Source organism: Saccostrea cucullata, unplaced genomic scaffold, assembly GCF_032062105.1.
Source record: "Saccostrea cucullata isolate Sc308-1 unplaced genomic scaffold, CSIRO_AGI_Scuc_v1 ctg2169, whole genome shotgun sequence".
NCBI classification, from domain to species: domain Eukaryota; kingdom Metazoa; phylum Mollusca; class Bivalvia; order Ostreida; family Ostreidae; genus Saccostrea; species Saccostrea cuccullata.
Genome location: NW_026936746.1, coordinates 32,064 through 48,297, shown reverse-complemented (window position 1 = coordinate 48,297; position 16,234 = coordinate 32,064). Strand labels below are relative to the sequence as shown.

Genomic DNA, 16,234 nt, shown 5'->3' with positions numbered 1-16,234 from the left:
TGGTGTTGGATTTGTTTTTTAAATATATGATTTCTTCACATTTTTTGTTCAAAGAATTGTGGGCAAATGATTTCTTTAACTTACACAAGAAAAAACTTTTCCCCACTACAAACATGTGCTTTATAAAATAAAACAAAATTAGATAACTATAATGTACCTGGAAAGCACTTGTTTTCTGTGCACTTGACTTTTCCCGTTACTAGACATGTGCATGAGTTACAGCTATCCACTTTCTTAAAGGTATCACCCGCTCTGTATACAACGCCTAAATGCTGACACGCTGAAAGAAAGTGGGCGCTTAAGATGGCAATTCGGCAGGAAAAGTGGGTCATGAAAAGAATAAAAAAATATCATTGATTTATATATTTTTTTCAAAACATAGCCAATGAATGTGTTGTAGGTGAATGTAAAATGGGCAAATATTCAGTTAAATATGTTTGATTTTATTTGAATATGCACCTGAATATAGCCGTAGGAGTCAAATGATGCAAAAATCGACTCATTTGTAGCCGTTTTTCATTAATTTCGTTGTTTCTGGGTCTTCTCTCCATGAATTTTAAATGTGTTATCGGTGTATTTTTAACCGTAAAATTTATTCCAGTTGTTTAAAAAATGGAGAGACGACCCAGAAATACCAAAATCTAAACTTTTTCCATTTATTTTCTGGTAGAAAATTGACAAAGTCCAATTGTATAAGGCTTTGGCTTTAAATAATGATATAAATACTAGCTACGTATAGTGTCCCGCGGTAGCTACATTGGTTTGTCGCTGGATTCAAGCTATATCGAAGCTGCATTTTAGGTTCGAATACAGTGATTTTTATATTTTATTTTTTTAAAATCTTTTTGCTTATAATTTTTGAATTGGTACTGAAAGAAATACTACGGAAGCCCAATAGTGCAAACCAAAAATAAATAAAGAAAAACGAAATTAATATATAAAGAGAAACGAAATTAATATATAAAGAAAAACGAAATTATTATATAAACGGAAACGAAATTATTAAAAAAAGAAAAACGAAATTAATATATAAAGAAAAACGAAATTATTACAAAAAGAAAAACGAAATTAATAAATAAATCAGTTCGTTTTTCTTTATTTAATAATTTCGTTTATCTTTATATATTAATTTCGTTTTTCTTTATATATTAATTTCGTTTCTCTCTATTTAATAATTTCGTTTTTCTTTATTTAATAATTTCGTTTTCTACTTTTAATTATTTCGTTTTTCTTTATATATAAATTCCGTTTCTCTTTATATATTAATTTCGTTTTTCAAGTAGAAAACTGAAACTAAAATACGGAATTTAAATATGTGCATGGTAAGGGCCTGCAGGTGTCGTAACAGTAAATCATGGCTGACGCAAAATAATCCCGGAATCTTCCCTTCCGATTCTGGCATTTTTATACGAGACTGGAGCTGAATTTTTTTATGAGATGAAAATCAACATGTAAACTTCCTGTATCGACTGGATTTATTAAGATTTAGGGCGTGCTGATTTTTCTACATACTGTCAAGTGTGGGGAGTGATTAGGCCCTGGACTGCATTTTCAAACACCTTGTTTGCCTTGTGTGCCTTGCAGGATGGCTATGTATTTTTTGGTACTAAAATCTTTATAAAGAATGGTTTTACAAGATCTGAAAAGGAAACTTCTGAGAAGTTTGTTTTGAATTAATTACACCTACTCCAACTTGCGCATTTTTGGTAAAAATATATCGCAGGATGTAATATTGTTGTGCAACCTGAACCCATGAATCATTCCATAAAGCGCACATGCTATAAAGCATCACCTCGTAACTCTTTACGCCTTATATCAAAATTACAAATGTGTAGTGGAAATGAAAAAAATAAAGATCATATGAATGTCAAATTAACAAACGTAGAAAAAATATGTACACACGGCCGAACATTCCCATTTCCGTGAACAATTCATAAACTATTCAATTTTGTTCATATGTTGTGTCATATCCCCACATCATTGTTGGAGTCAGTAAGCCTGGACTTAGCGAGGGTGGCTGTTTCTGTTTGCACAGAATTAATGACATTCCAATAAAGCTCATGAATCGCGAGAAGGTCATGATCAAGACCTTGAGTATCGTATTACTGAATTCCCTCAAACTTAACCTAGCGTCCTATCTGTGTACTATAAATCATAGGTTGTTGAAACTATAAAGAGAAAATTGATTTGATTATTTTGTGGGATTTGTTTTGTGCAAGTGTGGGCATTGTTTGGTCACAAATATAACTGATTTATAAATACAGATTGAGAGTATGCCATTTAGAATATGTCAATCGAGTACTATAGCAGTCATGTAGTACCATTGACACGAATAATACAGATTGAGAGTTTGACATTCATTAAGACCAAGAAATCAGAAGTGTTTTGCTTTATTTCTAATATAGTAAGCAATCAATAAAATCTACTTATTGTAACCACTTTGACTTGTTTTAAGTTTTGCACTTGTTATCTTTAAACATTTTTTTACAATGTCAAACAAACTCACAAAGTTCGATATTACGTATTATTATACGTTTTTTCTAATGCATGTACTGTAAAGCCATGGGGATTACATAAATGTTAAAAATTCAACAGTAAAAAGTTGTAATTAACGTAATCTTAGCCTTCATGTTTATCTTAAATATTTGTGAAATTTATTAGGATAATCTCTTTAATGTTCATGTCCAAAGTGATTATTTATGTGTCCAGATTCATTATTTGCTGATCATTAGACCTTTCGAGCAGAGGATTTGAGAAAGCTAATGTTAACCAATTTTTAACGTAAACATCTCACCGAATTAATCACTGGCCAAATTATGAGACTGGCTTAAGTTCACATTCATCGTGTTATTGTAAGATAAAAACATAAATCTAAGCATATTACTATTAGATATCAAAGGTTAAATTCTCCCTATTCAATTATTGTAATGATTATGCATTCGATTTGGGAGTCGGTGAGTGCAAAGGCAAACATCACACTTGTAAATTGTCGAAACAAAATCAAGTCTAACAGACGCGTGCGCTAATGATTTATGGGTTCAGGCCCTTACCTTGCATATCTCTAAATTCCTTACTTTAGTTTCAGTTTTCTAATTGAAAAACGAAATTAATGTATAAAGAAAAACGAAATTATTAAAAGTAGAAAACGAAATTATTAAATAAAGAAAAACAAAATGATCTATTTAATAATTTCGTTTTTCTTTATATATTAATTCCGTGTTTCTTTATATATTAATTTCGTTTTTCTTTATATATTAATTTCGTTTTTCTTTATTTAATAATTTCGTTTCTCTTTATTTAATAATTACGTTTTTTCTGTATATATTAATTTCGTTTCTCTTTATATATTAATTTCGTTTTTCTTTATTTAATAATTTCGTTTTCCTTTATTTAATAATTTCGTTTTTCTTTATATATTAATTTCGTTTTTCTTTATTTAATAATTTCGTTTTCCTTTATTTAATAATTTAGTTTTTCTTTTATATATTAATTTCGTTTTTCTTTATTTAATAATTTCGTTTTCCTTTATTTAATAATTTCGTTTTTCTTTATATATTAATTTCGTTTTTCTTTATTTAATAATTTCGTTTTCCTTTATTTAATAATTTCGTTTTTCTTTATATATTAATTTCGTTTTTCTTTATTTAATAATTTCGTTTCTCTTTATTTAATATTTTCGTTTTTTCTTTATTCATTTTTGGTTTGCACTATTGGGCTTCCGTAAAATACTCTGAATATAGTTACTAATTATGTTTCATAAATTATTTTACATTAATTGTTTTATTTTTCAATGTGTTCAGATTTTGTTCATTATAGTGCTAACGTTCCCAAATAGAGATAAACATACATGAACTTGCAACTACAAAGTTACCCTGATGAAAAAATATTGAATATATTAATAAAAACTAGAAACTTCGATCGTACTGTTACATTCAATATTTTCAGTGCATTTAAAAACTGAGCACAAAAATTAGTTTGCATTAGACTTCTATTACATTCTACTGAATGTCTGCAGCATAGATAATTTATCTTTCATGACACCTTTTAATTGAAAAACAAATTATCTACAAATCAATAAACATAAGGCAGAAATCCATTCTCGTGAAGTTTCTAGGTTCATTGTATAAGATATGTATTACTACATCGTGCTTGGACATTTAAATCTGAATTGTTTCGTGTCAGTGATTCCTGCCGACTGCCCATCTAGTGCGCCCACTTTCTTTATAAAAGAATAGAAATTAACATTATTTCCCTAAAATTCACCGATAAGCAATTTTTATACATTTTGTTACATGTACTTTTAAAATTACATTTTTAAGAAGTTGATCAAAATGCATTTGTACGTCTGACCATAACTTTATTATTTTTTTTAGCTGATCAATACGTAATCTTCAAAACGACGTTACAACATAGGATTTTAGAAGTTGAAAAGTTAACATTTGCGTTTCTTATTTTATTTTTTTACGACTTTTTGCCCTGCCCCCTCCTCCTCCTCCAACCAACTCTGAAAACCGTTGCTATAGGCATGGGATGTTTTATAATCCCAGGCCTCGATCAACGTTGCATCCATTATATTCAAGAATGAGTCTTACTAGCTTTCTGAAAGCACTGCCTGCTTGAGCACAGTATCTGTCCGGTTAATTTACACCGACATGTATTACACCCGTCTTCAGCAGGAAATATCATTCCATTTCTATATTGTTTTCCTAGGTACACGCATCCTGTAAATTAAACGAAATAAAAATAAATAATGTTTGTTTGAAATATACATGGCATTGCATAGATGGTCATTTTGAAATAATTTTAGATCTTCTGATGTTTATTTCTATTGGTTTACAATATTCTAAATCTTCTTAAAAAATCAGCATGTAGTCTTTTTCACGTCAATTTATTGAAAATGTTTGATATTTAAAAAGTTTACAATTCTATCCAAAAAACTCCTCTTTCAACTCAAGAGAACCTTCATTTTACATCGAAAAAAAGCAATAATTTCAATGTACTTTACGAGATGATTGAAACTGTAATATAGGACTAGATATAAATAATTTTGAAAATATAAATCAAAATGTTTACTTTGGTTATAGCTTTATTTATGGAAACTGATTTCTAAAATTTGTCACTGCAAAAATGATATATTATCTATGGCCAGTCATCTCACACCTGTTCAAGATATTTGCAGCAAATCTCGTTGAGTTAAAAATGTTTGTGCTTGTACATGTAAATCAAATTGCATGCCAAAAACAGCCTCGAATATTGACAGCTTATTATCTAATTTCACAATCGTATGTCTAAATTGAAATTTATGAACAGTTGACATTTGATTCTTAAACGTGTGAGTCATTATTTTTGTCAAATACTTGACAGTATATATAATTTATTATTGACCTGATCCAAAACAGTTATCAATTGCAAAATAAATCTTTGTATTTGGTAACTATTTTAAATTCTGTCAATTTTATCAAATTAAAAAGGTCTCAAGTCCATAAACCGAGAAAAGACTTCAGAATTTCAAATCAATACAACTTTTGAAATAATTTTGATATTGGAAACAATTTTTTTTACCATATGTTAAAATTGTTACATAATACAAAAAAAATTTCAAAAGCTATGTATTTTAAGTCATAAGCTATTCAAAATCAAAATTTTGACTGGAGTCTGTTCTCAATTTATTGTCCCGGGGCTCGTAACATAAAGGTTACTTAAGTCTAAGACTATGCTTAAGTAGGACTTAAGTACATTCTTAGCCTTAAGACCGTAACTAGAGGCGTGCTAAGATTTCACAATTTAAGCAAGACTTAGGCGGCCGGTAGAGGTGACTTAAGTATGTCTTAAGTACCACATACAAACATTTAGAATTAGATATCGTTAAATTCCGGCATTATACATCCTTGATAATTTTATTTTCAATAAACATGATTAATATATACGTACATGTTAAAATAAAGCAAGGTATATAAATTTTAATAATTTGTTCATTAGAATAATTTTGATAAACATTATTAATCGTACAAAATAAGACTGTGGTACACACATTCAAAAGTTTTATTTCATTGGGATTGATGCTTACACGTCATAAACACTACTCACTAACGTAAACACTTGTACGAGTATGGCGGCCTTATACGTGCACTTGAGAAATGTTAGAAAGAACAGGACATTCCAAGACAGGGTGTTTCTGGGGGAGACAGAAGACGATGAGTATTTAATTTCGAGATATCGCCTCGACAGAGACTTGATAGAGAGAGTCTGTGAGTTAGTTAGATGCGACGTGGAACGTCAGACAAAAAGAAACCACGCATTGAGTGTCTCTACTCGGTTCTCACGGCTCTGCGATACTATGCAACAGGTAGTTTGTTTAGTGTTTTAGGAGATGCTCAGGGTATGTCTAGAATGATAGTTTCAAGGGTAATTTCAGATGTATCAACGAGTATTGCAAATCATGCAAACGAGTATATAATATTTCCAAACTCCAATGCAGAGAAAATTAAAGTAATGCAAAATTATCACGAGTTATCAAGGTTTCCCAATATTTTGGGTTGCATTGATGGAACTCATGTTCCTATTAGAACGCCTAAACAAGATGAACATTTGTATGTCAACAGAAAGAACTTCCATTCTATAAATGTACAAGGTGTGTGTGACTCCGACCTCAGATTTACAAATTTAGTGGCCAAGTGGCCTGGGAGTTCACATGATTCATTTATATGGACAGACTCTGCTCTTTCGTTGAAGTTTGAAAGTGGTAAGTATAAGTATTGAATACAATAACTTTTAAGCATAATTTTAAATGCTATGTGAATGTGGTAATTATTAGTATTGAATATAATGACTTTTAAGCATACTTTTAAATGCTATCTGATATACATATATATGAAACGAGCTCAAATTTGATAATACAGATGAAATATATTAATATTTGTATTTAGGTGAAATAGGCGAAGGGTGGCTTCTTGGAGATTCGGCATACCCCCTCAGACCCTGGATGCTGACCCCATATCTACAACCTTCCACACCTAGTGAATTTCGATACAATACACGTCACATGAAAGCGAGAAACACAATCGAGCGCTGTTTTGGAGTGTGGAAAGGTCGTTTCCGATGCCTTGATAAAAGCGGTGGGCCTGTATTATTTGATCCCACAAAAGCCTGCAAGGTACACATTATTGTAATTGAATTATTTATTTGACTTTAAAACACCGCAACGTTAATGAAATAAAGCTAAATTTCAGATTGTTGTTGCAACAGCTGTGTTGCACAATATGTGCATAAACAAAAGAATTCCTCTGCCAGAAAATGAGATACCTATCGAGTTTAATGACAATCTTATCTATGATGGAATTGTGAATGACGGAAGAGAGACAAGACAGCATCTGGCACTAAGACTTACATAATTTTTTTGGAAATCATTGAACTCTGCAGGTAAAATAAAGTATTTTACATTTCTGTTTTCGTTACAAACGAGAAATCCCCGTCTATTTCTTTCTTCCTCTAAATGGCATCTTCTTTCCTCTATCTTCAGTCTTTCTTCATCTATCTCCAACCTCTTCTTCTCTATCTACAATGGATAGTGACACTTTAATTGTGTTTGAGTGTTATTTCTTAGAAAAAACACATAGCATAATAAATTCATGATATCGTAAATTAATTTTTTAGTACCTCTAATCTCTCCTTTTCTATTTCAATAAGATCCTGCTCTCCATCAAAGGCTGAGGGTCTCTTTCTTTTGGAGCTCTTGTGGATACCACTGGATGAGGATTCCCTACTACATTCACCGTGACTGCAAGTTGATTGGCTGGATGTACTTTGACTTTGATCTTGTAATTCACTGTCCATTAACAAGTTTTACTAATTTGTCAAAAGTATGTATCTCAATAATATCTTATTATAAATGATTGATTGATTGTATACTGTTTAACGTCCTTCTCCAGAATATTTCACTGATATGGAGACGTCACCATTGCCGGTGAAGGGCTGCAAATTTAGGCCTATGCTCGGCACTTACGGCCTTTGAGCAGGGAGGGATCTTTATCGTGCCACACCTGCTGCGACAGGGGGCCTCGGTTTATACGGTCTCATCCGAAGGATCGCCCCATTTAGTCGCCTTTTACGACAAGCAAGGGGGTACTGAGGACCTATTCTAACCCGGATCCCCACGGGGATATTAAAAATGAAGATATTATAAACAACAATGAATGTGATTTACCTGTCTTCTTCATTGACAATATCAACAGACTGAGGGGTGCTGCAAGCAGCTGTGTCATATCCCCCGGGAATTCCCTCAACGGCGGTTTGACCCATTGTTTCAGCAATCTTTATCTCAGTGTTGGTGAGCGCTTCCGCTGATGACACTCCTCCGCCAGTCTTCCTTGCTTCCCTCCGAGCCATTGACAATTTCTTCTTAGTATCACTAGATACATTTCTCCATTTTTTCCGAACATCTTCCGATGTCCTTTCAACACCGCTGACAGCGCTCACCGTTAAGTGTTATGTTGTAAATATTATAAAGTGTAATACTGCATTAACTACTAGTATTAAAAGTCCCTTATTAAAAAAAATCATATGGTACAAATATATGTTGTACACTGTTAATATATCACTCAGCTTCTGTATGCAAATTAAACGCAAGACATTATGTATCATGGCATTATAACCCCGGGGGTGGTACTGGGGGAGGGAGGTGGGCTCCAATTTTTTGAAAATAGTAATTACATGAGATGACATAATTTTCTCTTCAATTACATTTGCTTGGTAGTGCCCACCAAAGCTAAAAATATTTCGTTGACCACCCCCACCCCCTAACTGAAATTGATTAAAACGGGTGTATAAAAAAGACGTGTTGGTATTCAAAAAGAATTACAAAAGGGGAAAATGTTTTTTTCTAGACTTCATAATTTTTATTCTTTTGTTATAATCCCTATGTTAAAAAATGATATAAATATCCTTTACCTTTGATGCAATGCCACTCCATAGTCTTTGCTTACTTGCATTCGTCGATACGTTTGAAAAGGAAGAATTTATGATATCACTGTTGTTTTGGACTTCCTCAATAATAGTTTCGATTTCAAGTTGGGAGAAATTCGGTTTCCGTGCCATTTCTGCGACCTGCGACAACGACGAAACCAGCGCATGCAGTGAACACTTCTCAAAACGATATGTAATTATCTAACAACTGAACACGGCAAGGGCGGATTCAGGATTTTTTTTCAGAACTTGATCCATTATGTCAAGTAAAATAAATCGTATTAGATGCATCATTACTACTGATTATAACTTCACATACTCAGTGTTAAACTTTATAAGAATGAAAATCTGCCCCCCCCCCACCCCCGCATCATTTGATCCACCGAGTGGTCCATCACTTCCTGTTTTAAAAAAAGCCCTGTCCTTTCCACATCCTTATCTTGAGCATTTCCAATTTTAAGATTATTTCATAGAAGTAATTTAGTACTAAATACATTATTACCTAATTGCCAATTAATTTTATCTCTACTTTTAAAAATCATATTCAGTTGATTCATGTTTCATTTATATAATTTATAGTCAATTGATATACATATACATGTATCTAAACTCTAATTTAAAATATATTCCTAACATATGTTTTCGACTTAAGTCTGACTTAGCTAAGACCTAGCTTAGTCTGTTTTATGTTACGGTATAAGACTGACTTAAGTAGTACTTAGGAAGGTCTTAAGAATGTGCCTAAGTCCTACTTATGACCCTACTTAAGTCAAAATCTTAGCAAGCTTTATGTTACGAGCCCCCGAGGCCTAAGTTTTCCAAATCTTTGTACGCTTCTAGTTACGATCTTAAGTTTAAGACTGTACTTAAGTCCTACTTAAGCACGGTCTTAGACTTAAGTACCGTAGCTTGTATGTGCAGGTCTGGGGCTCGTAACATAAAGCTTGCTAAGTTTTTGACTTAAGTAGGGTCGTAAGTACATTTTAGGCACAATCTTAGGACCTGTGTAAGTACTATTTAAGTATGTCTTAAACCGTAACATAAAGCGAACTAACCTCGGTCTTAGCCAAGTCAAACTTATGTTAAAAATATTTCATATGAGTCAACCTATGGTTTCTTATTTTATATAGATATATTGCTAAAAGTGATTCAGTGAAATTTATTACATATTGAAGTTGACGTCTTTACCTACTGGTTTTAGTTATGATAGAATATATTTCGTATTAAAATTATCATTGTGTTATAAATTAATCGGAATGTTTGGAAACAAATACAGCACGGTCAGAAAGTGGCGATTTGTGGTTCATTGTAAATGTACGTCAATTGTTCTATCACCTGAGATGTTTTCAGTTTACCTTTTGTAACTCTATTGTTTTGACAAATGTTCACTTATCCTGTCATTATCGCAGACAAGAAAAGATAATCGACCGTCTATCTACTTAAAATTGAAACTCTAAAGAGTTCAATACATGTTGAATCCTCGCTATGCATCAGTCCATGCATGTCAGAAGCAAAAACTGCAGAAGTTTTATGATATACTCATTTGAAATTTAATCAAGGATACAAAAAAAAAATCGGGATATTTTTTCGTATGTCTCCACTTATCAGCAATTCTCTCTCTCTCTCTCTCTCTCTCTCTCTCTCTCTCTCTCTCTCTCTCAAACGAGCTGTAGTGAGCTTTGTCTAAATCCACCCTTGTCACGTTCTACAGATATTTTTTATAATATTATTGTTACTGTCATCATCCTCTTTCTTTTCTGTTTTTAACAAATCATTTCAACTCATTTTTTCAAAGTGAAAATACAGATCCATGGTTTATTACTGTGTTCAATTTATTTCTATAGCCAAGGTCCCACTAATTTCAGACATATCCCTAAAATAAAATTTTGTATTTACATGTATGCTGTGTTGGGAGTGATATTGGAATCAGTGATCAGCACCCCCCCCCCCCCCCAACGAAAAAATAAAATTCTTCAATCAGCGTCAAATAGAGATAATTATTTTCTTTTATGCATAATATGAATAGAGGAATATTTTAGCATCGAAAGTCAACATTAAAGAATTCTAAATTTAGTACAAGAAAGTTAAGATATATTTAAGTCACCTCTACCGGCCGCCTAAGTTTTGCTAAGATTACCAAATCTTAGCACGCTTCTAGTTATGGTCTTAAGTTTTAGACTGTACTTAAGTCCTACTTAAGCACGGTCTTAGATTTAAGTTGCCTTTATGTTACGACCCCCTGATTTTTAAAATATAGATATGCATTTTGTTTGGTCAAATTAAAATACTACTGCGATTTGTTTACTACATACCAGAAAAACACGTAGATATTTGCATCTAATGTATTCACGCAAATAACAGTCGCTGTGGATTTTATCCCTGTATGCCCCTACCTCTGTTTATTTCTGGGCAAGTTATTTTTGTATCATATCCGCATTTACATTTCCGCCCTGCTCTATCGGTAAATATTTGTCCCGGTTTGTAGGAATCGATACCATCCGAACAGACTGGATCAGGAGCTGAAAAAGAAAAAAAAAGAATCATGTCAAATATACTGCTCACAGGTGGGACATCATTATACTAGCTATAGCCTTATAACATACACATATAGAAAATTAGAAATAAATTTTATTCGCATTAATTCTCTTTGCAACGAATGCATTGTGATTGGAGTTTCTTTTTTCATTTTTTTGGGGCATTAATTTACTGCGAATTATATATTTAGTATAGAAAATTAGAGATAAATTTTATTCGCATCAATTCTCTTTCCAACGAATGCATTGTGATTGCAGTTTCTTTTTTCATTTTTTCGCATTAATTTACTGCGAATTATATATTTAGTACACAAAATTAGAAATAAATTTTATTTGCATCAATTCTCTTTGCAACGAATGCATTGTGATTGCAGTTTCTTTTTTTCATTTTTTTTTTTTTTGGCATTAATGTACTGCGAGTTATATATATTTAGTATAGAAAATTAGAAATAAATTTTATTCGCATCAATTCTCTTTGCAACGAAGCTTTGTGATTGCAGTTTCTTTTTTCATTTTTTTGGCATTAATTTACTGCGAATTATATTTATTTAATGCGTATTTATCTAAACAGGCATACACTTAATTATAATCAAATAAATTGATGTCGCTTGTACTCCTACGCGCAATTAAACAGGAATTTGAATTTATATTTAAATACATTAAACTGATAAGAAAACAAGAAATTTTGAAAAGAGTTGTAATCTCCTTGTCATATTGTCAAAGTATAATAGGGTACCAACCATCTGATAGTTAAAAAAAAAAGAAGGTAAAAAAACATGGTCATACCCCCAACAAAATCGATTTAGGCTGAAAAAAAATCTACATCAAAGGAAAATTCTGATTTTAAAAAAAAGAATGAAGGTGGAAAATCCTGTAGTTTTGCCTAATATATAGATAAACTTTTGATCCCTTAAATTCAAAGGACTCTGACGTAAAAAAGATGTATATCGTCAAATGTGCGTCATAAAATTGACAAAATGTCTTCTAAAGATCTAAGTCACCGAGGAATCAGGTATTCAAATCGTTTTCCAACCATTTATCCGAAAACCGTTTTTTGAAATTCATAATTGTTCTTAGAAAGTTGTGGCTTTTGACGTATGAGTTGTGTTGTAATTGACGCAGAGAATATTTCCTTTCTGCAGATGACTTCTTCATTACGATGTTGGAATTCAAAACATTTCTTTAAGGTCGACAATGAGTAACAAATCATAATCAGTCCTTAGTACATTCCACTGAACAAACGCATTAAAGAGTGTTTATTTTCCTTGAGTGATTTGTTGTGAATGCTAAATATTGAAATCCACCATTCGTTTGTAAAAAGAAAAAATAAAATAAAAGTCTTAGTAAATGAATTATCATACATCTTTAAAGTATTTACTTAATATTTTCTTTTCTAAAAGAAAGCAAAATATAATATTTCTAATATATCAAAGAAACAAATAAAATGTAACGCAATGAAACAAAGAAATTAAACAATGAGACTTGTGCAAAATCGCTACTGAGGACCAAATTAGAAAAAAAAGATATATAGAAATAGAAAAGTTAATCAAAATATCACTTTATTATCTAAATATCCTGATTTAAAGATTGATCTAAGATCCACAAACCACATCCCTGACAAATGGATGACGAATTAAGTATGGGAGGTTAAGAAATATGATGAGGATTTGATAAATTTGATAGCTTCGTTTAAAGCTGTACTAGATTTTTACCACATAGTTATTTTGAAGTAAAGCAATACAGCAATTTAGATTTTTATTGTTCTCACATTAGCACAACGCATTTGAAGATAATCTGTTTCATATACAAATATGAAATATTAGATCAGTAAATAAAAATACGAAATAATAGTCTTGCCTTAACTTTAAAGCAAATGCAACTGTGTCCCTTGACGCAAATTTTATTATCCCAATGATTGTTTTGAAGACTTAAGTATGAAATTGTTCCTATACTATAAGAGTATTCATTTTTTTTCTGTTTTTGAATTCATCTGAACAGTTCGGATGTTATTGTTATCCAAAAAAAAAACTTTGAGACTCGAATGAGAATCATGACGTCACGACTTTCCATAAGATATCGGAGTATTCCGGTTAAAAGGGATCCGTTCTCACACTAAATGTATAAAGGACGGCAATAAAAAACAAATTGCATCACTGATTTGTTTATTTGCTCAAGTTCTTATAGAGAATTTTTGACGCCATCACTTGAGGCTGGATGACTTCAAATTTCGATGTATACTTGATGCTCGGGGTCAAAGAGCAGTCTTTTTCTTGCCAGTACCTACTACGACACGGGACCTCGAATTTTATGGTCACTTCCGAAAGACCAGTATCAAATTCCCGCAGTGGGATTCAACTCATGACAAAGGAACAAATTCCTTACTCCATGAATGTAGAGCTAACACTCTACCAACTGCGTCACACAGGCGACCTAATAACATTTGAAACAAAATTAAATAATTTATATATACTGTTACAGTAGTACTTAAAAATATATTTGGTTAATATTGAGTTTGTACTGTTTAATATTGTAATTCTTTAAACTGCTGTGGTATTCACAGAGATCTTACTTGTATTATTATTAATTTTTTAGTGTATTCTGCATTTGACCTATGTTTCTCCTCAGTTGACCTTTCTTTCAGTATATTAAAGAATGAAAAAATCGTCATTTACATCAAAATAGCCAAAAATATTCAAAGTCATAAAGGTTAGAAATATTTCTTTAATGTCATTAGCAGCAATTCATTACATTTTAATAAAATTATTTGCAGCGAAATGATGAGGCAGTGAAATTGAAAATGCATGTAAGATTTTTTTTTATCTGATACTCTGGGTAAAAAGTGAAAACGAACATTTATAAATTTCGTCAACTTGCTAAAGAATAGAAATACATGACAGAAAAAAGACAGAATTTTGGAAACACCAGCCGTGGAATCAGATACGGAGAAGGAGGAAGCCTCCCCTTAAAACCCGTCACACAGAATATGGACTCTTTTTGTCAAGGTATTTCAGTTTTTAGTATAAAGTTATATCTTTTTATCAATTTTTGTGTTTTGTATTGCTAAGAAAAAAAAATACCATTAAATGATCGTACATTAATTCGAGGTTTTAAGCATCTGATTAATATTTTTACATATCTGAGAGCTTAGCGCACATGTTAATATGTAGCGGTAGCAGATACATATTCTGTTGACTCACTTTACATGTATTAATGCAGTGCGCTATTATATATACATTTATTAAGATTTCTACACACGAAATTAATTTTTTTGGAGTATATAGTTCATGAATATCAATTTTATTGCGTTAATTACTCCCGTAAAATAACTAAATACTTGTTGATAAAATTATCTGAAAATTATTAAAAAAATGCATTTTTCATTACTAATAAATTTCTTTATAGAGTTTAATCAACTTAAAACAGTACATTTACCTACGAGAAACAGCAGACATCTATGGAATTTTTGTGCAACTGTTGCTAAAATAAATGAAATTAAACAGTTCATAGTTCCAGCTTTATATAAGATTTCGATATGGACCACGGCCGCTGAAATGAGCGAGCCGAGGCATCAATAAATTGCCTTGTAATGACATTCCTAAAAATGCAAAGGGAACCCTGGGAACAGATGTTCACCTTTCGTGACTAGTCCAAAATGCACTTAACAATATTCATTAAAATGACAATAAAGTTCGGAAGTCCTACTGGTGAGCCTAATAGCCGCAGATCCATTGATGGTTGATAAAGTCTGACACAAAATGGGCGACTGTGACGAGGTGTTCTTTTAAACAAAAGGGAACACTGTATTATTAACATTGGCTATTTACATCAACTATTGTTGACAGGGATAGGGAGGGAGTGTGACAGTTTCTGCGCCGACTGATGACACAATGTGCTTTGACGCTAAATGTTCTATTAAGGTTACACTAATAAACCTGGGAAAGAGTGGAATAATACAATACGGGCTGACTAAAAACGCTGATGTCCGGACTCGATCAAAATTAAGAATAAGGTGAATGTATTTCCTTTTGATAAAAGGCTTTAACCTTAACAGGTTAAATCCCATTATCAAAAGATGAAAAACTTCTGAAAATAACAGGGATTGCCCAATGCACTCGTTGTCTTGTTGCATTCAATGACAAACAGGCAAAGAAAATTAAAGAAATTATTTTCTTTGGCTGAATGGGCCATGGCGGCTGAAATGAGCGAGCCGAGGTAACAAAACATTGCCTAGTGATGGGACCCCTAAAAATGCAAAGGGAACCCTTGGAACAGATGTTTGCCTTTCGTGACTAGTCCAAAATGCACTTAAATATTCATTTAAATGACAATAAAAAAGTTCTACTGGTGTGTCTAATAGCAGCGACGAGACCTGTCACACATGGTCTGCGCCACCAGTAAGGCAAGCAAAAAGAACTAAAGTAAACAACCCCCCGACAGAAAAACTTACTTTTAATTACCTATCATAATAAGTCCCAAGTTGCCAATAATATGCAAATATCTTTGGGGCAAAATCATTGCCCAAATAAGAGAAAATACATCGCCAATTAAAGGACTAGTCTCAAGCAAATACAAGTTCCAAAAAAAAAAAAACCCAGTCATATTATGCAAATGTCTAGCACTATGACCCCATAATTTGTTATAGCGCAGCCATGGCCCAAACTCACCCTGTGTTGGTGAAACCTTTAATTCAGGAATTGAAAGAAAAGCCTGCACCCCTTGCTGTAACCTTGATTGATCCC

At 32.1% G+C, this 16,234-nt stretch overlaps 2 protein-coding genes and 1 long non-coding RNA gene across 3 annotated transcripts; 1 reads left to right on the top strand and 2 right to left on the bottom strand.

Moving 5' to 3' along the window:
* Positions 1-163: 163 nt before the first annotated feature.
* LOC134246458 (uncharacterized) lies at positions 164-11,474 on the bottom strand. The gene is made up of 3 exons (XR_009987635.1): positions 11,355-11,474; positions 4,593-4,721; positions 164-280 (listed from the first exon to the last, which is right to left on the bottom strand). It is a non-coding gene; the product is annotated as an uncharacterized LOC134246458 (long non-coding RNA).
* On the top strand, positions 6,262-7,269 carry LOC134246451 (putative nuclease HARBI1). Its single transcript, XM_062728820.1, has 3 exons — positions 6,262-6,742; positions 6,927-7,153; positions 7,246-7,269. Exons 1-3 carry the CDS (start codon positions 6,262-6,264, stop codon positions 7,267-7,269), a joined length of 732 nt encoding a protein of 243 aa, XP_062584804.1.
* Positions 7,328-9,093, bottom strand: LOC134246456 (myb/SANT-like DNA-binding domain-containing protein 4). The gene is made up of 4 exons (XM_062728824.1): positions 8,948-9,093; positions 8,204-8,476; positions 7,657-7,825; positions 7,328-7,555 (listed from the first exon to the last, which is right to left on the bottom strand). The coding sequence occupies exons 1-4, from the start codon at positions 9,091-9,093 to the stop codon at positions 7,328-7,330; spliced, it is 816 nt and encodes a 271-aa protein (XP_062584808.1).
* Positions 11,475-16,234: the final 4,760 nt, after the last annotated feature.

Bases quoted from the DNA above. Each gene is read 5' to 3' on its own strand.
- LOC134246451 (XM_062728820.1), top strand. From the start codon at position 6,262: ATGCGACGTGGAACGTCAGACAAAAAGAAACCACGCATTGAGTGTCTC. The intron at 6,743-6,926 runs GTAAGTATAAGT...ATTTGTATTTAG, and splicing joins TTCGTTGAAGTTTGAAAGTG to GTGAAATAGGCGAAGGGTGG. The intron at 7,154-7,245 runs GTACACATTATT...TTGTTGCAACAG, and splicing joins ATCCCACAAAAGCCTGCAAG to CTGTGTTGCACAATATGTGC.
- LOC134246456 (XM_062728824.1), bottom strand. From the start codon at position 9,093: ATGGCACGGAAACCGAATTTCTCCCAACTTGAAATCGAAACTATTATT. The intron at 8,477-8,947 runs GGTAAAGGATAT...ATAACACTTAAC, and splicing joins TGGAGTGGCATTGCATCAAA to GGTGAGCGCTGTCAGCGGTG. The intron at 7,556-7,656 runs GTACTAAAAAAT...TATCCATTGTAG, and splicing joins TAGAAAAGGAGAGATTAGAG to ATAGAGAAGAAGAGGTTGGA.